Below are 23,820 nucleotides of genomic sequence, written 5' to 3'. Positions count from 1 at the left end.
TGGATGGATGGACATTTAAAACAAAACTGTTATTTCTAATTAGTAAGTATACATTTTTTGACCCTTTTTAGAGAAAATCAAATCATTGTAGTAAATTATGCCAATTACTCGATGATGTCATGGTGACCACGCCCATAGCCACGCCCATAGCCACGCCCCCACCACCACAGGTATCTTGGCAGTTTATGGGAAACACTGTATATATATATATATATATATATATATATATATATATATATATATATATATATATATATATATATATATATATATACACACATTAGTGAGGGAAAAACCCAGAGGCTATTTCATCCCTCCAAGCCCGTTTCACAGTTTTCTCTGCTCTTCAGGGGATTTCCGCTCTACCCCGGTATTGAGCACTGTATAACGGATAAACCACAGAAACTTCGACTATATATATATATATATATATATATATATATATATATATATATATATATATATATATATATATATATATATATATATATATATTTAAATTTTTTTTTTCTATATTATCTATCATATAATCAGTTCAATACAGTATTCAAATATTTAAACGGGCCTTGGCCAACTTTAAAGTTGATATTTTATTATTCGACAACATTTTTTTCTTGTAAAAGCAAAATAAGAGAAACAGAAATAATGCCAATATATCAATCAATATATTTCAAACAAACAAAGAACAATAGCCCACTTCAGTATCAAACATAAAGTATATTGCTACAGTTGTTATGCGGAGACGGACACAGAAACACCCCCTAAAAAGACGTCAGGTAACAATGTTCTACTGCAAATCCCCCTCCTGTCCCTGAACAGCAAATGTGGCTTCATGCCCCAAACACACAAACAACATTCTCATCTGTAAAGATGCAAAACAATGAGAATGAACTAGCTGGACTTTCTCCCCCAAAATGCTTCCCTATGCATTACAGTTCGATGAGAGAGTCTGTGCCCGGGTACTCGGGAAGGTTGAGGTCGTACTTTTTCTGGATGTCGTAAGGCAGGAAGCGACCGGCCAAGAAATGCTTCCCTGAAAAACTCACGGCGCACTTCTTGGGTGCTGTCAGCGAGATAAGCACTTCTGGGCTTATCCCATCCTGACTTGCCTCCTCAACGTCCCAACCTGGGTCACAAAAAGAGGTAAAAAAAAAACAAAACAAGAGGATGAGGACTTGACCAGACTTTTCCAACAAGGGTGCACCAAAGAAAACAATTCTGAACCGCTACAAAAGCTATATAAGCAATATAAAATATAAAATATTACAAAGATGTTATATTTTATATTGCTACTACGGTACATTTACCTGCATTATCCTTTCCAGCCTTACACTTTCCATCCTTTGTAACTGAGCTACTGTGTGGAACAATTTCCTTTGTGGATCAATAAAGTTTGTCTAAGTCTAAGTTCATTCAATGTAGTTGGGGTGTGACGATACGCTCATTCAACGAAAAAGAGATAATACACGGTATTTGTTTGGACTAGATTTTAACATTGATTTTAGTGTGATCAGAGTTGGGACAATTCCAAGCGACAACAGGCAACCCACCAAGTTGGTTAAAACATAGGCCACTTCATGGTATACATTAGGGGTGTGGGAAAAAATCGATTCAATTTCGAATCGCGATTCTCACGTTCAGAATCGATTCTCATTTTTAAAAAATCGATTTTTTTAATTTTATTTTTTAATTATTTTATTTTAATTTTAATTTATTTATTTTTTTCTAATTTTAAATTTTAATTATTAATTTTTAATTTTTAATTTTTAATTTTATTTTTACATTTTTTTTATTTTTATTTTATTTTTTTATTTTTTTTATTTTAAAATTTTTTTTTTAAATGTTTTAAAAAAACATTTTAAATGTTTAAAAAAAATATTTTTTTAATTTTTTTAATTTTTTTTAAATTAATCAATCCAACAAAACAATACACAGATACCATAACAATGCAATCCAATTCCAAAACCAAACTCGATTCTCATTTTTAAAAAATCGATTTTTTAAATTGTATTTTTTTATTTTTATTTTTAATTTTTTAATTTTTAATTTTTAATTTTTTATTATTTATTTTTTATTTTTATTTTTTATTTTAATTTTTAATTTTTAATTTTTAATTTTTAATTTTTAATTTTTAATTTTTAATTTTTAATTTGTTATTTTAAAAAAAAATTTTAATTTTTTTTTTAAATTTTTAAAAAAAAAATTTAAAAAAATGTTTGGTTTTTTTTGTTTGTTTTTTAATTAATCAATCCAACTAAACAAAACACAGCAATACCATAACAATGCAATCCAATTCCAAAACCAAACCCGACCCGGCAACACTCAGAACTGCAATAAACAGAGCAATTGAGAGGAGACACAAACACAACACAGAACAAACCAAAATTAGTGAAACAAAAATGAATATTATCAACAACAGTATCAATATTAGTTACAATTTCAACATAGCAGTGATTAAAAATCCCTCATTGACATTATCATTAGACATTTATAAAAAATTAAATAATGAACAATAGTGTCACAGTGGCTTACACTTGCATCGCATCTCATAAGCTTGACAACACACTGTGTCCAATATTTTCACAAAGATAAAATAAGTCATATTTTTGGTTCATTTAATAGTTCAAACAAATTGACATTATTGCAATCAGTTGATAAAACATTGTCCTTTACAATTATAAAAGCTTTTTACAAAAATCTACTACTCTGCTTGCATGTCAGCAGACTGGGGTAGATCCTGCTGAAATCTATGTATTGAATGAATAGACAATCCTTTTGAATCGGGAAAAAAATCGTTTTTGAATCGAGAATCGTGTTGAATTGAAAAAAAATTCGATTTTGAATCGAATCGTGACCCCAAGAATCGATATGGAATCGAATCGTGGGACACCCAAAGATTCACAGCCCTGGTATACATACTGTATATCTGTGGTGTGTTCTGTCAGGTCCAGCAAGGCCTAACATATCCAGAAATCATGATCATAATTAAAGATTAAATAATTGTTTTATTTTCTTTCCCTATTCCCTGCGTATTCATATTCTCTTCATGTCATATTATGCTCCTTCCAGTGATGTTGTTTTTAGTTTTAGTTTGTATCCAATCAGAATTCAGCTAGCTTATGTTGCCATGCTGTACCAAATCTGCCCGAGGCCTTCAGAATCAACAATGCGGGCGTCCGTGCACTGTAAGTGTACGGGGACATATAGTTGATAGACAGTTGCGATAGCCAATCAGACCATAAGTTGTAGTCAGTAAGGCCTTCTAGCTGGCCTCACGTTGAACGTGACATTTAGTAACGCTGGCTTATACGCAGTCGAATACGTCCTACTAATTGTGAGTTCAAATATTGAATTTTTTTCACTTTGAATGTGTTTTCCAATGTTAATTTTGACAGTACCACCTAAGACAGCGATGTCCAAAGTGCTGCTCGGGGGCCATTTGCGGCCCGCAGGTAATTTTTTAACGGCCCCACGGCACATTCTAAAAACACGATGAAAAAAAAATAAAAGACATAAAAAGTGGTATAAAAGAGCAAGCAGGTGAAATGTAACAAGAAAATGTTGCATTATTTACTCTAATAACACAAAGCTGCCATGCAGGCAGTTTCTTTCTTTAAAAAATAATAATGAATCAAAATCAATGTCATTATGAATTATTGACCTATTCAAGGCTCCATTTACTTCACATTAAATATTCCGCTTTGAGATATTTTGGGGGGAAAATGTTGCATATTTTTTGGTTGCCATTTAAAAAACAAAGTTTTTTAAAGAAGGGCCTAAAACGAACAAACAAAAAACAAAAACAACAATAAAACTTATAATTGACGGATAGATCTGAAGTTGATCTTGAGACTATTGTGGTAAAAGTTTAAAAAAAATGTTGGATTTATTTTTTTTTAACTTTACTGAGCAGTACCCTTTTGGATCCCCAATAATTTTAGTGGGACTTTTTTTTTTTTAAGTGTCATTGCTCAATCAATGTTGTTATGAGTTGTTTACCTTTTTAAGACTCCAATTATTGTATAATCTAAAATATTCCACTTTAAAATTTTATTGGGGGAAAATATTGCATATTTTGTGTTTTTTTTCATAAAAAAAACACGGTTTTCCTTGACAAAAATGGCATACAACTTAAATCTTTAAAAGCGTTATATTGACAGATAGACCTAATGTGGATCTAGAGATTTAAACCTTGAATAATAATAATAATAATAATAATAATAATAATAATAATAATAATAATAATAATAATAATATTACTAAATAATGACACATTTGTAAATTTTTTTTGACTAAAACCTTTTGGGGTCCCTGGGATCAAGTCTGAGTGGAGGCCTGAATGTATCTTTTTTATACATACAGTATATTGTATTGGTTTTTAAAATAAAAAATATCAAAATGGCCCCCGCTTGCTTTGATTTTTCAGTGTGCGGCCCTCAGTGGAAAACGTTTGGACACCCCTGCCCTAAGATATGTTTTAGTTGCTGATGCGTTTGAATTGATTTTTAAATGCGTCAGAAAATAACCCGTTTTGTACACTGTTGATGTGGTTCAATGACCGGTAGTGCGTAAATGTGTTCCTGTATAGTATTTCTCCAGTAATGGTCATGTGGTGACATCAATGATGGTATTTTGAGAGGTAATCATTGAAGTCGGACATCACTGAAGGCCTAGGTGGGAAACGCACGGCCCGCCACTGGTATTTACAGTCAACAAAAACAAATGAACTCTATTTCCATAGCATTAATGCAGTGAATTTAGTACAGTGTAGTTCCATGTCATTGTTCGGATAATAAATTGACCGAGCTGATCAACAGCATTGACTGATATCTGACATCAGCTATTTTCAGATAATTAATTTCTCTTATCTCGTTGTGCTATCTTGTCATTGGCATGATGAGTTAAACTTGTGAGCCGGAATCTCGCAGAACATTTTCTACCTGGGGTCTAATCTAGTCCTTTGGTGCTCTTCTTTAAGTAAAAACAGGAACTTCCCAAAGAGAATCAAAACCATTTTGGACTATGTTCGGAGGATACAAAGTGTAGTGGTAAAAAAAAATTGCTAGGTCCACTTTACCCCCCCTTAGAGGCACCAGAAGGTCATCGTAGCGTGTGTTTGTGCAGTTTGTTTGAAACACTCACCCGAGGGCATGTCCACACTGGCTATAGGGATCTTAACCTGCTTGAGGGTGACCAGAATCCCAGAGTAGGGCTCCCTAATGTCGATGGAGTCATCCTGGGGGCCCAGCATGGCGTCAATCACCAGGTTGTAGGCGTCATTTATCAGCTGGACCTGTAAATAAACAAACCCAAACAAATATTCCAATGTGACTATTTTGATTGTTGACCAGTCATCGACTATCTTAACATTTAGTCGACTAATCGGTTTTTAAAATAATTTCAGGCAAAGATATTTCCGGCATGTGCTTACAAACAGCAAAGGCGACTAATTAATTCATAAATATTTATATATACTGTGACTGTGCTGCTGATTAGGCTGTGGCAAAATAAAAATATCGTATTTTTCAGACTTTAAGGTGCACTTAAAGGCCTACTGAAATGAAATGTTTTTATTTAAACGGGGATAGCAGATCCATTCTATGTGTCATACTTGATCATTTCGCGATATTGCCATATTTTTGCTGAAAGGATTTAGTAGAGAACAACGACGATAAAGATCGCAACTTTTGGTATCTGATTTAAAAAAAGCCTTGCCTCTACCGGAAGTAGCGTGAAGTCACAAGTTGAAAGTCTCCTCACATTTCCCCATTGTTTACACCAGCAGCGAGAGCGATTCGGACCGAGAAAGCGACGATTACCCCATTAATTTGAGCGAGGATGAAAGATTCGTGGATGAGGAACGTTAGAGTGAAGGACTAGAATGCAGTGCAAGACATATCTTTTTTCGCTCTGACCGTAACTTAGGTACAAGCTGGCTCATTGGATTCCACACTCTCTCCTTTTTCTATTGTGGATCACGGATTTGGATTTCAAACCATTTTCAATCCTCTTGAAAAAGAGAGTCGAGAACGCGAAATGGACATTCACAGTGACTTTTATCTCCACGACAATACATCGACGAAACACTGTAGCTACGGAGCTAACGTGATAGCATCGTGCTTAACTGCATATCGAAACAAAATAAATAAATCCCTGACCGGAAGGATAGACAGAAGATCAACAATACTATTAAACCATGGACATGTAAATACACGGTTAATGCTTTCCAGCCTGGCGAAGGTTAACAATGCTGTTGCTAACGACGCCATTGAAGCTAACTTCACAGACCTCACAGAGCTATGCTAAAAACATTAGCTATCCACCTATGCCAGCCAGCCCTCATCTGCTCATCAACACCCGTGCTCACCTGCGTTCCAGCGATCGACGGTGCGACGAAGGACTTCACCCGATCACAGATGCGGTCGGCGAAACGGAGGAAGTTAAGGTGAGTTCGGCGGCTAACGCGTCTGCTATCCGTGTCTGTCCTCCTGGTTGTGTTGCTGTAGTCCGCCGCTAATACACCGATCCCACCTACAACTTTCTTCTTTGCAGTCTCCATTGTTCATTAAACAAATTGCAAAAGATTCACCAACACAGATGTCCAGAATACTGTGGAATTTTGAAATGAAAACAGAGCTTTTTTGTATTGTATTCAATGGGGTACCAATACTTCCGTATCAACCGTTGACGTCACGCGCATACGTCATCATATCTAGACGTTTTCAGCCGGAAGTTTCCCGGGAAATTTAAAATTGCACTTTATAAGTTAACCCGGCCGTATTGGCATGTGTTGCAATGTTAAGATTTCATCATTGATATATAAACTATCAGACTGCGTGGTCGGTAGTAGTGGCTTTCAGTAGGCCTTTAAGCCCCCTATTCATTTGCTGTTAATATCTGCTTACACTTCTGTTAAAATGTAATATAAAGTTATTCTTCTGTTATTTGGATACTTTACATTAGTTTTGGACGATACCACAAATTTAGGTATCGATCCGATACCAAGTAGTTACAGAATCATACATTGGTCATATTCAAAGTCCGCATGTGTACAAGGACATATTTCCTGAGTTTATAAACATAATATAAAAAATGTTTTAAAGAAAAAATATTTTTTGACGATAAAATATTGATGTAATCATAGTAGTATCGACTAGATACGCTATTGTACTTGGTATCATTACAGTGGATGGTAGGTGTAGATCCACCCATGGCATTTTTTTACATTCAGGGTGCCAGCTTGTTGTTAGCGGTTAGCTATCGTAGCCTCCTACGGTGTGTAGTGAAGCATGTTTAGCTATTCCTGGTCCTGCAGGGGTGATACTTGTAAGAAACGTACTTTGTTTGTCGCCATGGAGGTGAGGATTAGTGATTTAGAAGTAGCTAAAACACTGCGACTGCGGCTGGACTCTAGCCGTTAGCTAGCTAGCCATGTCTTAAATCACCTCAGGAAGAGGTTGGGTGTTTCAGTGTTAAAACTTCACCTTTATCTTTCGTTTTTAAGCCGAAATGTGTCAGTTCTCCCTTTTCTGTCTACACACTGTGTCTGCTTGTAAGTACTCTGTGATTGTGCACTGCCGAACATGCTCCTCTGCTCGTAAACCAGCAATGACCCGACGTGACGACAACAGGGGCGTGGGGAACTGGGGGTACTTTGTAGAAGTGGTATAGTACCGAATATGATTCGTTAGTATCGCGGTACTATACTAATACCGGTATACCGTAAAACCCCACTAGCTATCAAGGTAGCAAGCTAACAATCTTACCAAGTTGAGACCGCATTCTCTAAATCAGGGGTGCCCACACTTTTTCTGCAGGTGAGCTACTTTTCAATTGACCAAGTCGAGGGGATCTACCTCAATCATACCGTATTTTTCGGAGTATAAGTTGCATTTTGGGGGGAAATTTATTTGATAAAAACCAACACCAAGAATAAACATTTGAAAGGCAATTTAAAATAAAGGGATTTATGTATTTTGTTTCTATATGCAGTTAAGCACAATGCTATCACGTTAGCTCCGTAGCTAAAGTGTTTCGTCGATGTATTGTCGTGGAGATAATAGTCACTGTGAATGTCCATTTCCCGTTCTCGACTCTCATTTTCAAGAGGATATAGTATCCGAGGTGGTTTAAAATACAAATCCGTGATCCACAATAGAAAAAGGAGAGAGTGTGGAATCCAATGAGCCAGCTTGTACCTAAGTTACGGTCAGAGCGAAAAAAGATATGTCTTGCACTGCATTCTAGTCCATCACTCTAACGTTCCTCATCCACAAATCTTTCATCCTCGCTCAAATTAATGGGGTAATCGTCGCTTTCTCGGTCCGAATCGCTCTAGCTGCATTGTAAACAATAGGAAAATATGAGGAGGCGAACAACTGACTACGTCACGCTACTTCCGGTAGGGGCAAGGCTTTTTTTTATCAGAGACCAAAAGTTGCGAACTTTATCGTCGTTGTTCTATACTAAATCCTTTCAGCAAAAATATGGCAATATCGCGAAATGATCAAGTATGACACATAGAATGGATCTGCTATCCCCGTTTAAATAAAAAACATTCATTTCAGTAGGCCTTTAAAGGTGTTTAATGATAATACAAGCATGTTTAACACATATAGATTCCTTTTTTTTCATGAAGACAAGAATATAAGTTGGTGTATTACCTGATTGTGATGACTTGCATTGATAGGAATCAGACAGTGGTGCTGATAACGTCCACATTTTCAAATGGAGGAGAAAATAAAGTCCTCCTTTCTGTCCAATACCACATGAAAGTGGGTTTTTTTTGGCATCTTATTTGTCCTCCTTCTTATACACTTTACAATAAATACATTGGCGACAAACGCCGTAACTTGCTAGCTTGTGCACGCCAGCTTTCTGAGACTCTTATTTTGTCAGCGCAGGCAGGACGAAGCAGCGCTTTTATTGTGAAGACAGGAACTGTGCAGTCGGTCTTTAGTGTTTTGACGGCAGGTACGGCGTGAGAGTCTGTTGAAATAAAAAGTGTTTCTCGCCTTCCTGTCGGTCATTTTTTCTTAATAATGATCTGCGTCATCTCACAAGACGGTCGGGTGCCGTGAATGTCAATCAAGTGACGAAAGTGACGTCTTGGTGAAGATTTTGATTGCTATTTTTTAGGGGAAATTTTTTTAATGCCTGGCTGGCGATCGACTGACACACCCTCCGCCATAGACCGGTAGCTCGCTTCCACCGCTTTTAATGCTCCTGTATCAAATATGTACACTACCGTTCAAAAGTTTGGGGTCACATTGAAATGTCCTTATTTTTGAAGGAAAAGCACTGTACTTTTCAATGAAGATAACTTTAAACTAGTCTTAACTTTAAAGAAATACACTCTATACATTGCTAATGTGGTAAATGACTATTCTAGCTGCAAATGTCTGGTTTTTGGTGCAATATCTACATAGGTGTATAGAGGCCTATTTCCAGCAACTATCACTCCAGTGTTCTAATGGTACAATGTGTTTGCTCATTGGCTCAGAAGGCTAATTGATGATTAGAAAACCCTTGTGCAATCATGTTCACACATCAGAAAACAGTTTAGCTCGTTACAGAAGCTACAAAACTGACCTTCCTTTGAGCAGATTGAGTTTCTGGAGCATCACATTTGTGGGGTCAATTAAACGCTCAAAATGGCCAGAAAAAGAGAACTTTCATCTGAAACTCGACAGTCTATTCTAACAATTTTGAACAGAAATAGTTCATGCACATTCAGGTAAATTCCTCAAAATTACAATTAAAAAATGTTTGGCCGGGGACCGGGCTGTGTATATGTGCATTAATTGACTTAATTAATCGCACTTGGCGCGATGATGTCATGTTATCGATGGAAAAATGAATTTTTAGACAATATGATTTGCCTGAGCGGCTAGGAGACCCCGAGAGTAACAAGCGGTTGCCTTGTTGCCTTTCCATTAAGAACAATAAATTCGTTTTTAGTATAAGTTTGCTGGTTTCAAGAAATGTAATGCCGAGCGTGTCATTATGTCAAGATAATGTCACTAGCATTTACTTCGTTTAAGAATGTTTTTCAACATATTGAGCAAAAAGGTCTCTTTTTTTTCTACCAAGAAAAGTGCACTTGTTATTAGTGAGAATATACTTATTTTAAGGTATTTTTGGGTTCATTGAGGTTAGCTAATTTTACTTGTTTTGGAAAGTCTTGGCAAGCCAAATTTTCTTGTTCTATTGGCAGATAATTTTGCTTAGTTCAAGTAAAATACCCCTCATTTTTGAAATTTTTTCCCTTGTTTTTGAACACTGACTTTTTGCAGTGTAAGCTGTACATCAAGCAAGAATGGGAAAGAATTCCACCTGAAACGTTTCAAAAATGTGTCTCCTCAGTTCCCAAACGTTTACTGAGTGTTGTTAAAAGGAAAGGCCATGTAACACAGTGGTGAACATGCCCCTGTGCCAACTTTTTTGCAATGTGTTGCTGCCATTAAAGGCCTACTGAAAGCCACTACTACCGACCACGCAGTCTGATAGTTTAAATATCAATGATGAAATCTTAACATTGCAACACATGCCAATACGGCCGGGTTAACTTATAAATTTTAAATTTCCCGGGAAACTTCCGCTAGAAAACATCTCTGTATGATGACGTATGCGCGTGACGTCACGACGACAACGGAAGTATTCGGACCCATACAAACGGATCTGTTTTCATCTCATAATTCCACAGTATTCTGGACATCTGTGTTGGTGAATCTTTTGCAATTTGTTTAATGAACAATGGAGACTGCAAAGAAGAAAGGTGTAGGTGGGATCGGTGTATTAGCGGCGGACTACAGCAACACAACCAGGAGGACAGAGATGGATAGCAGACGCGCTAGCCGCCGAACTCACCTTAACTTCCTGCCTCTCGCCGACCGCATCTGTGATCGGGTGAAGTCCTTCGTCGCACCGTCGATCGCTGGAACGCAGGTGAGCACGGGTGTTGATGAGCAGATGAGGGCTGGCTGACGTAGGTGGATAGCTAAAGTTTTTAGCATAGCTCTGTGAGGTCCGGTTGATAAGTTAGCTTCAATGGCGTCGTTAGCAACACAGCATTGTTAAGCTTCGCCAAGCTGGAAATTATTAACCGTGTAGTTACATGTCCATGGTTTAATAGTATTGTTGATCTTCTGTCTATCCTTCCAGTCAGGGATTTATTTATTTTGTTTCTATCTGCATTGGAGCCAGATTCTATCATGTTAGCTCAGTAGCTAAAGAGCTTCGCTGATGTATTGTCATGGAGATAAAAGTCACTGTGAATGTCCATTTCGCGTTCTCGACTCTCATTTTCAAGAGGATATAGTATCCGAGGTGGTTTAAAATACAAATCGGTGATCCACAATAGAAAAAGGAGAGCGTGTGGAATCCAATGAGCCAGCTTGTACCTAAGTTACGGTCAGAGCGAAAAAAGATACACCCTGCACTAACTCTCTAGTTCTTCACTCTAACGTTCCTCATCCACGAATCTTTCATCCTCGCTCAAATTAATGGGGTAATCGTCGCTTTCTCGGTCCGAATCGCTCTCGCTCCATTGTAAACAACGGGGAATTGTGAGGAATCCTACCTCCTGTGACGTCACGCTACTTCCGGTATAGGCAAGGCTTTTTTTTATCAGCGACCAAAAGTTGCGAACTTTATCGTCGTTGTTCTATACTAAATCCTTTCAGCAAAAATATGGCAATATCGCGAAATGATCAAGTACGACACATAAAATGGATCTGCTATCCCCGTTTAAATTTAAAAAAAATCATTTCAGTAGGCCTTTAAATTCTAAGTTAATGATTATTTGCAAAAAAAAATAAGTTTCTCAGTTGGAACATTAAATATCTTGTCTTTGCAGTCTATTCAATTGAATATAAGTTGAAAAGGATTCGCAAATCATTGTATTCTGTTTTTATTTACCATTTACACAACGTGTTAACTTCACTGGTTTTGGGTTTTGTGTGTAGGAAAATAAATCCTGCTGGGAATAAGACTTACCTCTGTGGGGAGGTAGGAGAGGAAAGGGATGTCCATCTTCTCGCATTGAACTGTGAAGTCTTGGTGCAGACTGTGAGAGGAACGCTTTGGGTGGTAGATGGTGGGCTCATATTCCTGAATGCCGCCACAAAATGAAGGGGGTTCACACATTATTTCATCATCACGCTCCCCTCTTTGTTTTCCTACAAACGACGTGCTGTACATGTGATCGCTGCCTGGAGGCACGTATGTCCGCCAGCGTTCGACAAGTTGCGGTTTTCTGCTGTCTGCTTCCTGAACGAATGGCGGGGGAGACGGAGGAGAGTGGAAATCCAGACGCCCGTGAAACTAACGTTCTGTGATGTTCGGCAGGAAGCACCTGGGATCTTTGAACTTTACACCAAATCTTTTAACACGCACGTTGTCTGTCAGTAAGATAAGTGTCTTCTGACTGCTAAGTTTTTTGTTCCCAAGTCAGAGTAAATGTATAAAGTCATGCGGACCTCAACGAATCAGGGGCCGTACTTATCAAGCTTCTTAGAATTACTCCTAAGAAGTCTGCTAAGAGTTGACTTAAGAGTAAATAAATTCTTCGCTGAAAGCTGCACTTAAAAGTTAGTTATCAAGCGTCTTACTCACACTTTCAGCGAAGTGTAGGACTGAATCTTAAGTGTCACACTCAGAGCTGAATTACGACATTACTATGTGCCGTAAAGGGAATTTTAGGTGACGTCATTTCTGTGTCCATAGAAATGACCAATCACGGAAGGGAATCCGTTGTCTAAGAATAAAGAAATATCTTGGAAATATTTAAGTGGACAATGGGAGTGTATATTTTGACAATAAACTACAAAATAATACAAAACAAACTAGTCCCCGCCGGCACTCACGCTACCGCTCCCTCTCTTCTATCGCCCACACACTCACTGACGTCACTCACCTCACGGCCACACACATACGCTACTGTCATAACATTTTATTTCCAATTCATTAATTAGGCAACTCATTTGAAACTGGTGTGGGTGGCTCTATATATACTAGCCCACTGCAGCCACATGCAGAAATCAACAAGGAATCGAAAAGTATTAAATCTGTGACAAAAATAATATCCGCTCTGTCTAAACGATACCGTTTGATCAGCTGCTCGTCATCAAAAAAACAACAACATTGTTCCGTTCCCTGAACGTTCGCGCACGTCTCTCTCGCCTCAGTGCCATCCCCTGCTGGCAACTCCTAACCACTTAAGACACCTCTGAAGGTCTCTTAAATATCGTGGAGAGTAGGAGTGATTCTTAGACTTAAGAACGTTGATAAAAAGCTTTTATTCTTAAGTTTGAGAGTAGGACTAAATTTCGCAAATTCTCAGGACTTAAGTGTAAAATGGCACTCTAAGAAGCTTGATAAGTACGGCCACAGATTTCCCCAGTGCCAACAGCACTCGTGCACGTCCAGACCATGACAATTATCTTAGTATTCACTTGGTGCCAGCTCTTTAGACAATCATTTTTCAGTGGACAGTAAATTCAATGGGCTTTAAAAGCTGACTAGTAGTTTTATTTCCATAATAATGTACAAAACCGGTCAAAAGTTTGGACACACCTTCTCATTCAATGCGTTTTCTTTATTTCCATGACTATTTACATTGTAGATTGTCACTGAAGGCATCAAAACTATCAATGAACACATGTGGAGTTATGTACTTAACAAAAAAAAGGTGAAATAACTCAAAGCATGTTTTGTATTCTAGTTTCTTCAAAATAGCCACCCTTTGCACTGATTACTTTTTTGCACACTCTTGGCATTCTCTCGATGAGCTTCAACCTGAAATGATTTTCACTTCACAGGTGTGCTTGGAGCTCATGGAGAGAATGCCAAGAGTGTGCAAAGCAGTAATCAGAGCAAAAGGTGGCTATTTTGAAGAAACTAGAATACAAAACATGTTTTCAGTAATTTCACCTTTTTTTGTTAAGTACATAACTCCACATGTGTGACAATCTACAATGTAAATAGTCATGAAAATAAAGACAATGAAGGAGAAGGTGTGCCCAAACTTTTGGCCTGTATTGTACATCGAGAAGAAAAGGTTATTGCTTTATTAAAATAGAAATGTAAGGGGTGGGGACTCACTTCTGCAACCTAATGAACCACAGTCCTACATCACATTACGTTGTATTTATCGTTGTTTGGGTTTCATCCCATTTTTCCTTTTTGCAGGAAAACGAAAGGGCTAATCGCATGTTTTCATGTAAGAATATTCAATAAGGAGCACTGCCTAAAAAAACAGGCCTGGGCAATTATTTTGACTCGGGGGGCCAAATTTAGAGAAAAAAATAATAATATATGTATATATAAAAATATATATACATATACACACATCATATACACACATATGTATACATATATATATATATATATATATATATATATATATATATATATATATATATATCAGTGTTTCCCAAGATAAATGTGGCGGTGGGGGCGTGGCTATGGGCGTGGCTATGGGCGTGGTAACCATGACATCATCGAGTAATTTGCATAATTTACTACAATGATATGATTTTCTCTAAAAAGGCTCAAAAAATGTATACTTACTAATTAATAATAACAGTTTTGTTTTAAACGTCCATCCATCCATTTTACAATATAATTACAACACTTTATGTACATATTTATATACAGATTTGAACAATAAGTTATTCACTGAAATATATTTATTAATTGTGGCTCTTACAAAAAATATATCTTATAAAATATAAAAGCTAAAATGTCTCTTAGAGCTCTGCCCCTTTAATTAGTGCATACTAAATAATTTAACTTTAGCCTACTACTACAACCATATTATTTACCAGCAACATAAAGTGAAACAGAGGCAGAGGTGTCCTGCCACAGTCAGTAACAAATAAACAGAAAACAGTAGTGGTCAAATACAAATAAGGCAACAAGAGAAGTATTCTACACTTCTCTTTTGTAAGGTAAATCTGAACAGCCTATATGGGCATCTACATCAACTATATGATTTGCCTGAGAAGCTGGACAGGACAACAAAACAAAAAAAACAAAAAATCTATTTGTGGCGGGCGTAATTCTTTCGTGGCGGGCCGCCACAAATAAATGAATGTGTGGGAAACACTGTATATATATAAATATATATATATATATATATATGTATACTGTATATATGTATATGTATGTATATCTGTGTGTGTAAACTGTGAAAATCCCTGTACAGTGTGTGAGTTTGGGTCCTATTTTTAGGAACACTAATGCAAAACCTCACAATAATGTCGGGTTGAAAGCTAAAAACGTTATGACAGACCGCCTTAAAAGACGGAATGGAATGTAAAGAATGTTTACTGAATGAGACACCCAGATTGTACATGAAAATAAAGAATGTGGGATTTACAATATTAACTATGAACGATAAAACACTAAATTTTGACAACATATCTCCATCGACATATTTTACAATCAAGCGAAATGCAACAAAAATGCAACAAACACAGCGAAATATTAACGTGAAGGGTAAAAAAAAAAACCCACCTACAATCTGATACATCTGATACATCACTAAGCTTTAGACCTTTGTTGTGAAAAACTCCTTCCGCGTCTGTCCCTGACACCCGCATTTCAGGCTGACACTCTGTGGAAACGCTCCCACACCCACACTGCTTGGTGCCTCGTGTGAGCTGCTGTCACTTACATCAGTGGTCCCCAACCTTTTTGTACTTGCGGACCGGTCAATTTATATTGATATATAATGTATATATTGTGTTTTTTATGATGATTTAATTTTAATTTAATTTTTTTTTTTTTTTTTTTTAAACTTCTTGTGCGGCCACGTCCACGGCCCGGTGGTTTGGGACCACTGACTTACATGACCATAGTAACTAATTAGATTACCATAGTAACTAGTATATCATGCAAAAGCACAGATTCCAACCATTGAAATACTTTGTATAGTTCAAGACTTACGGTCATTTGAAAACATCATAATGGCAGCTACACTTTCCGTCTTAAAGATCTAAAAAAATTATTTGGGAATGTCCGGCGGGCCAGATTGAAAAGCTTAACGGGCCACATGTGGCCACCGGGCCTTAATTTGCCCAGGCCTTTTGTATAATAACACAAAGTGCTTATGTGACATGTTAAAGTTGTATTTTTCACACACAGTCCGACACCAGCGGAGCGATTCTCAGTACAGCGTGATTAAGTTTCTTTATGAGGAGCAAACTACGATAATGGCGGTCTGAGAGGAGAGGAAGGTATGCGAGAAAAGTCAAATGCCAACATTGACAAACGGTTGTAAAAATGAGGGAGGAAAAGATGATTTACGTCAGGGGTGTCCAAATTGCGGACCGGGGGCCATTTGCGGCCCGCAGCTAATTGTTTACCCGGCCCGCCACACATTGTGCAAAAATTGCAAAATTGATAATATTGCAAAAATTAAAAAAAACATTTTAAAAAAAGTGGAATGAGTTGAAATCTAACAAGAAAAAGTTGCAATGTTGACACAAAAGCTGCCATGCAGGCTGTTTTTTTCTTTTGTCTTTGTTTATTTTTCTTTTTTTTGCCATTGCTAAAAAAAAAAAAAAAAGACTAAAAATCTATGTTATAATGAATTATTACTTAAAAAATATCACTTTAAAATTTTTTATGTGGAAAAAATATTGCATATATTGTGTGGTTGCCATAAGTTTTATTTGACAAAAGAGCATAATACAAAATAAATATTAGTTCAAACGTAAAATCGACAGATATATCTGAAGTTGATCTCGTAATTTAAGTGTTAAAAGTAAAAAAAGAAATAATAAAAATGTATCACTTTATGAGTGGGGGACCTTTTGGATCCCAAATATATTTAGTAGGATTTTATTTAACATTTCACTGTGATTACTCAAAAATATTAAAGAATTTAAATCAATTGTGTCCTGCATTATTGATCTTTTAGGGCTCTAATTACCAGTTTTACTATAAAAAACAAAGTTGTCTTTGACAGAAAAGGCATAAAACCTTTTTTTTTTTTACTTTATATCAACATGAAGTTGGTATAGAGATTTACTGTAAGCGTTAAATAAAAAATAATAATAATTTGACTTATTTTTTTAAAGGTTAAAAAAAAAAAAGACTAAAAATCTATGTTATAATGAATTATTACTTAAAAAATATCACTTTAAAATGTTTTATGTGGAAAAAATATTGCATATATTGTGTGGTTGCCATAAGTTTTATTTGACAAAAGAGCATAATACAAACAAAATAATAGTTCAAACGTAAAATCGACAGATATATCTGAAGTTGATCTCGTAACTTAAGTGTTAAAAGTAAAAAAAAAACTAATTAAAATGTATCACTTTATGAGTGGGGGACCTTTTGGATCCCAAATATATTTAGTAGGATTTTATTTAACATTTCACTGAGATTACTCAAAAATATTAAATAATTAAAATCAATTGTGTCCTGCATTATTGATCTTTTAGGGCTCTAATTACCAGTTTTACTATAAAAAACAAAGTTGTCTTTGACAGAAAAGGCAGAAAACATTTTTTTTTTTTTTTACTTTATATCAACCTGAAGTTGATATAGAGATTTACTGTAAGCGTTTCAATAAAAAATAATAATAATTTGACTTATTCTTTTAAAGGTTAAAAAAAAAAATCCATATATTTTAATAAGGTTTGAAATTATACCAGTTTTACTATAAAAAAACCAAATTGTCTTTGACAGAAAAGGCATAAAACCTTTTTTTTTTGTTTTACTTTATATCAACCTGAAGTTGATATAGAGATTTACTGTAAGCGTTAAATAAAAAATAATAATAATTTGAATAATTTTTTTAAAGGTTAAAAAAAAAAATCCATATATTTTGTTAAGGTTTGAAATTATACCAATTTTACTATAAAAAAACAAAGTTGTCTTTGACAGAAAAGGCAGAAAACCTTTTTTTTTTTTTTACTTTATATCAACCTGAAGTTGATATAGAGATTTACTGTAAGCGTTAAATAAAAAATAATAATAATTTTACTTATTTTTTAAAGGTTAAAAAAAAAAAATCCATATATTTTGTTAAGGTTTGAAATTATACCAGTTTTACTATAAAAAACAAAGTTGTCTTTAAAGGAAAGGGATAAAACCTTTTTTTTTTTTTATCATTATATATCAACCTGAAGTTGATATAGAGATTTACTGTAAGCGTTAAATAAAAAATAATAATATTTTGACTTATTTTTTTAAAGGTTAAGAAAAAAAATCCATATTTTTTAATAAGGTTTGAAATTATACCAGTTTTACTATAAAAAACAAAGTTGTCTTTGACAGAAAGGCATAAAACCTTTTTTTTTTTTTTTACTTTATATCAACCTGAAGTTGATATAGAGATTTACTGTAAGCGTTAAATAAAAAATAATAATAATTTGAATTATTTTTTTAAAGGTTAAAAAAAAAAATCCATATATTTTGTTAAGGTTTGAAATTATACCAGTTTTACTATAAAAAAAAACAAAGTTGTCTTGACAGAAAAGGCATAAAACCTTTTTTTTTTTTTTTTTTACTTTATATCAACCTGAAGTTGATATAGAGATTTATTGTAAGTGTTAAATAAAAAATAATAATAATTTGACTTATTTTTTTAAAGGTTAAAAAAAAAATCCATATATTTTGTTAAGGTTTGAAATTATACCAGTTTTACTATAAAAAAACCAAATTGTCTTTGACAGAAAAGGCATAAAACCTTTTTTTTTATTTTTAACTTTATATCAACCTGAAGTTGATATAGAGATTTACTGTAAGCGTTAAATAAAAAATAATAATAATTTGACTTATTTTTTTAAAGGTTAAAAAAAAAAAAAGACTAAAAATCTATGTTATAATGAATTATTACTTAAAAAATATCACTTTAAAATGTTTTATGTGGAAAAAATATTGCATATATTGTGTGGTTACCATAAGTTTTATTTGACAAAAGAGCATAATACAAACAAAATAATAGTTCAAACGTAAAATCGACAGATATATCTGAAGTTGATCTCGTAATTTAAGTGTTAAAAGTAAAAAAAAAACTAATAAAAATGTATCACTTTATGAGTTTTGGATCCCAAATATATTTAGTAGGATTATATTTAACATTTCACTGTGATTACTCAAAAATATTAAATAATTTAAATCAATTGTGTCCTGCATTATTGATCTTTTAGGGCTCGAATTACCAGTTTTACTATAAAAAACAAAGTTGTCTTTGACAGAAAAGGCAAAAAACCTTTTTTTTTTTTTTTAACTTTATATCAACCTGAAGTTGATATAGAGATTTACTGTAAGCGTTTCAATAAAAAATAATAATAATTTGACTTATTTTTTTAAAGGTTAAAAAAAAAAAATCCATATATTTTGTTAAGGTTTGAAATTATACCAATTTTACTATAAAAAACAAAGTTGTCTTTGACAGAAAAGGCATAAAACCTTTTTTTTTTTTTTTTTTACTTTATATCAACCTGAAGTTGATATAGAGATTTACTGTAAGTGTTGAATAAAAAATCATAATAATTTGACTTATTTTTTTAAAGGTTAAAAAAAAAATCCATATATTTTGTTAAGGTTTGAAATTATACCAGTTTTACTATAAAAAAAATCAAATTGTCTTTGACAGAAAAGGCATAAAACCTTTTTTTTTTGTTTTACTTTATATCAACTTGAAGTTGATATAGAGATTTACTGTAAGCGTTAAATAAAAAATAATAATAATTTGAATTATATTTTTAAAGGTTAAAAAAAAAAATCCATATATTTTGTTAAGGTTTGAAATTATACCAGTTTTACTATAAAAAACAAAGTTGTCTTTGACAGAAAGGCATAAAACCTTTTTTTTTTTTTTTACTTTATATCAACCTGAAGTTGATATAGAGATTTACTGTAAGCGTTAAATAAAAAATAATAATAATTTGAATTATTTTTTTAAAGGTTAAAAAAAAATCCATATATTTTGTTAAGGTTTGAAATTATACCAGTTTTACTATAAAAAAAAACAAAGTTGTCTTTGACAGAAAAGGCAGAAAACCTTTATTTATTTTTTTACTTTATATCAACCTGAAGTTGATATAGAGATTTACTGTAAGCGTTAAATAAAAAATAATAATAATTTGACTTATTTTTTTAAAGGTTAAAAAAAAAAAAGACTAAAAATCTATGTTATAATGAATTATTACTTAAAAAATATCACTTTAAAATGTTTTATGTGGAAAAAATATTGCATATATTGTGTGGTTGCCATAAGTTTTATTTGACAAAAGAGCATAATACAAACAAAATAATAGTTCAAACGTAAAATCGACAGATATATCTGAAGTTGATCTCGTAATTTAAGTGTTAAAAGTTAAAAAAAAAAACTAATAAAAATGTATCACTTTATGAGTGGGGGACCTTTTGGATCTCAAATATATTTAGTAGGATTTTATTTAACATTTCACTGTGATTACTCAAAAATAGTAAAGAATTTAAATCAATTGTGTCCTGCATTATTGATCTTTTAGGGCTCTAATTACCAGTTTTACTATAAAAAACAAAGTTGTCTTTGACAGAAAAGGCATAAAACTTTTTTTTATTTATTTTTACTTTATATCAACCTGAAGTTGATATAGAGAGTTACTGTAAGCGTTAAATAAAAAATAATAATAATTTGACTTATTTTTTTAAAGGTTAAAAAAAAAAATCCATATATTTTAATAAGGTTTGAAATTATACCAGTTTTACTATAAAAAACAAAGTTGTCTTTGACAGAAAAGGCCTAAAACCTTTTTTTTTTTTTTTACTTTATATCAACCTGAAGTTGATATAGAGATTTACTGTAAGCGTTAAATAAAAAATAATAATATTTTGACTTATTTTTTTAAAGGTTAAAAAAAAAATCCATATATTTTAATAAGGTTTGAAATTATACCAGTTTTACTATAAAAAACAAAGTTGTCTTTGACAGAAAGGCATAAAACCTTTTTTTTTTTTTTTTTACTTTATATCAACCTGAAGTTGATATAGAGATTTACTGTAAGCGTTAAATAAAAAATAATAATAATTAGAATTATTTTTTTAAAGGTTAAAAAAAAAAAAGACTAAAAATCTATGTTATAATGAATTATTACTTAAAAAATATCACTTTAACATGTTTTATGTGGAAAAAACATTGCTATATTGTGTGGTTGCCATAAGTTTTATTTGACAAAAGAGCATAATACAAACAAAATAATAGTTCAAACGTAAAATCGACAGATATATCTGGAGTTGATCTCGTAATTTAAGTGTTAAAAGTAAAAAAAAAACTAATAAAAATGTATCACTTTATGAGTGGGGGACCTTTTGGATCCCAAATATATTTAGTAGGATTTTATTTAACATTTCACTGTGATTACTCAAAAATATTAAAGAATTTAAATCAATTGTGTCCTGCATTATTGATCTTTTAGGGCTCTAATTACCAGTTTTACTATAAAAAAACAAAGTTGTCTTTGACAGAAAAGGCATAAAACTTTTTTTTTTTTTTTTTACTTTATATCAACCTGAAGTTGATATAGAGAGTCACTGTAAGCGTTAAATAAAAAATAATAATAATTAGCCTTATTTTTTTAAAGGTTAAAAAAAAAAAATCCATATATTTTGTTAAGGTTTGAAATTATACCAGTTTTACTATAAAAAACAAAGTTGTCTTTGACAGAAAAGGCCTATAACCATTTTTTTTTAAAACTTTATATCAACCTGAAGTTGATATAGAGATTTACTGTAAGCGTTAAATAAAAAATAATAATAATTTGACTTATTTTTTTAAAGGTTAAAAAAAAAAAAAGACTAAAAATCTATGTTATAATGAATTATTACTTAAAAAATATCACTTTAAAATGTTTTATGTGGAAAAAATATTGCATATATTGTGTGGTTGCCATAAGTTTTATTTGACAAAAGAGCATAATACAAACAAAATAATAGTTCAAACGTAAAATCGACAGATATATCTGAAGTTGATCTCGTAATTTAAGTGTTAAAAGTAAAAAAACAACTAATAAAAATGTATCACTTTATGAGTGGGGGACCTTTTGGATCCCAAATATATTTAGTAGGATTTTATTTAACATTTCACTGTGATTACTCAAAAATATTAAATAATTAAAATCAATTGTGTCCTGCATTATTGATCTTTTAGGGCTCTAATTACCAGTTTTACTATAAAAAACAAAGTTGTCTTTGACAGAAAAGGCAGAAAACATTTTTTTTTTTTTTTACTTTATATCAACCTGAAGTTGATATAGAGATTTACTGTAAGCGTTTCAATAAAAAATAATAATAATTTGACTTATTCTTTTAAAGGTTAAAAAAAAAATCCATATATTTTGTTAACGTTTGAAATTATACCAATTTTACTATAAAAAACAAAGTTGTCTTTGACAGAAAAGGCATAAATCCTTTTTTTTTTTTTACTTTATATCAACCTGAAGTTGATATAGAGATTTACTGTAAGTGTTGAATAAAAAATAATAATAATTTGACTTATTTTTTTAAAGGTTAAAAAAAAAAATCCATATATTTTGTTAAGGTTTGAAATTATACAAGTTTTACTATAAAAAACAAAGTTGTCTTTGACAGAAAAGGCCTAAAACCTTTTTTTTTTTTAAACTTTATATCAACCTGAAGTTGATATAGAGATTTACTGTAAGCGTTAAATAAAAAATAATAATAATTTGAATTATTTTTTTAAAGGTTAAAAAAAATAAATCCATATATTTTAATAAGGTTTGAAATTATACCAGTTTTACTATAAAAAACAAAGTTGTCTTTGACAGAAAGGCATAAAACCTTTTTTTTTTTTTTACTTTATATCAACCTGAAGTTGATATAGAGATTTACTGTAAGCGTTAAATAAAAAATAATAATAATTTGACTTATTTTTTTAAAGGTTAAAAAAAAAAAAAGACTAAAAATCCATGTTATAATGAATTATTACTTAAAAAATATCACTTTAAAATGTTTTATGTGGAAAAAATATTGCATATATTGTGTGGTTGCCATAAGTTTTATTTGACAAAAGAGCATAATACAAACAAAATAATAGTTCAAACGTAAAATCGACAGATATATCTGGAGTTGATCTCGTAATTTAAGTGTTAAAAGTAAATAAAAAAACTAATAAAAATGTATCACTTTATGAGTTTTGGATCCCAAATATATTAAGTAGGATTTTATTTAACATTTCACTGTGATTACTCAAAAATATTAAAGAATTTAAATCAATGGTGTCCTGCATTATTGATCTTTTAGGGCTCTAATTACCAGTTTTACTATAAAAAACAAAGTTGTCTTTGACAGAAAAGGCATAAAACCTTTTTTTTTTTTTTTTTTACTTTATATCAACCTGAAGTTGATATAGAGATTTACTGTGAGCGTTAAATAAAAAATAATAATAATTTGACTTATTTTTTTAAAGGTTAAAAAAAAAAAAAAGACTAAAAATCTATGTTATAATGAATTATTACTTAAAAAATATCACTTTAAAATGTTTTATGTGGAAAAAATATTGCATATATTGTGTGGTTGCCATAAGTTTTATTTGACAAAAGAGCATAATACAAACAAAATAATAGTTCAAACGTAAAATCGACAGATATATCTGAAGTTGATCTCGTAATTTAAGTGTTAAAAGTTTTTTAAAAAATAATAAAAATGTATCACTTTATGAGTGGGGGACCTTTTGGATCCCAAATATATTTAGTAGGATTTTATTTAACATTTCACTGTGATTACTCAAAAATATTAAAGAATTAAAATCAATTGTGTCCTGCATTATTGATCTTTTAGGGCTCTAATTACCAG

At 32.4% G+C, this 23,820-nt stretch overlaps 1 protein-coding gene across 1 annotated transcript in view; it reads right to left on the bottom strand.

The window, feature by feature from the left end:
* Positions 1 to 529: 529 nt before the first annotated feature.
* LOC133644601 (yjeF N-terminal domain-containing 3-like) overlaps positions 530 to 23,820 on the bottom strand; it is a 32,982-nt gene continuing 9,691 nt past the window's right edge. The window contains exons 3-5 of the mRNA XM_062039234.1: positions 11,998 to 12,111; positions 5,143 to 5,293; positions 530 to 1,126 (exon numbers count right to left, since the gene is read on the bottom strand). Coding sequence (XP_061895218.1) covers positions 930 to 1,126; positions 5,143 to 5,293; positions 11,998 to 12,111 — 462 coding nt within the window. The 3' untranslated portion in view covers positions 530 to 929. The remainder of the gene's footprint in view (positions 1,127 to 5,142; positions 5,294 to 11,997; positions 12,112 to 23,820) is intronic.

This window comes from Entelurus aequoreus, linkage group LG03, assembly GCF_033978785.1.
Source record: "Entelurus aequoreus isolate RoL-2023_Sb linkage group LG03, RoL_Eaeq_v1.1, whole genome shotgun sequence".
NCBI classification, from domain to species: Eukaryota; Metazoa; Chordata; class Actinopteri; order Syngnathiformes; family Syngnathidae; genus Entelurus; species Entelurus aequoreus.
Note: the sequence above shows the minus strand (reverse complement) of the source record. Positions and strands in the feature narration are given on the sequence as shown.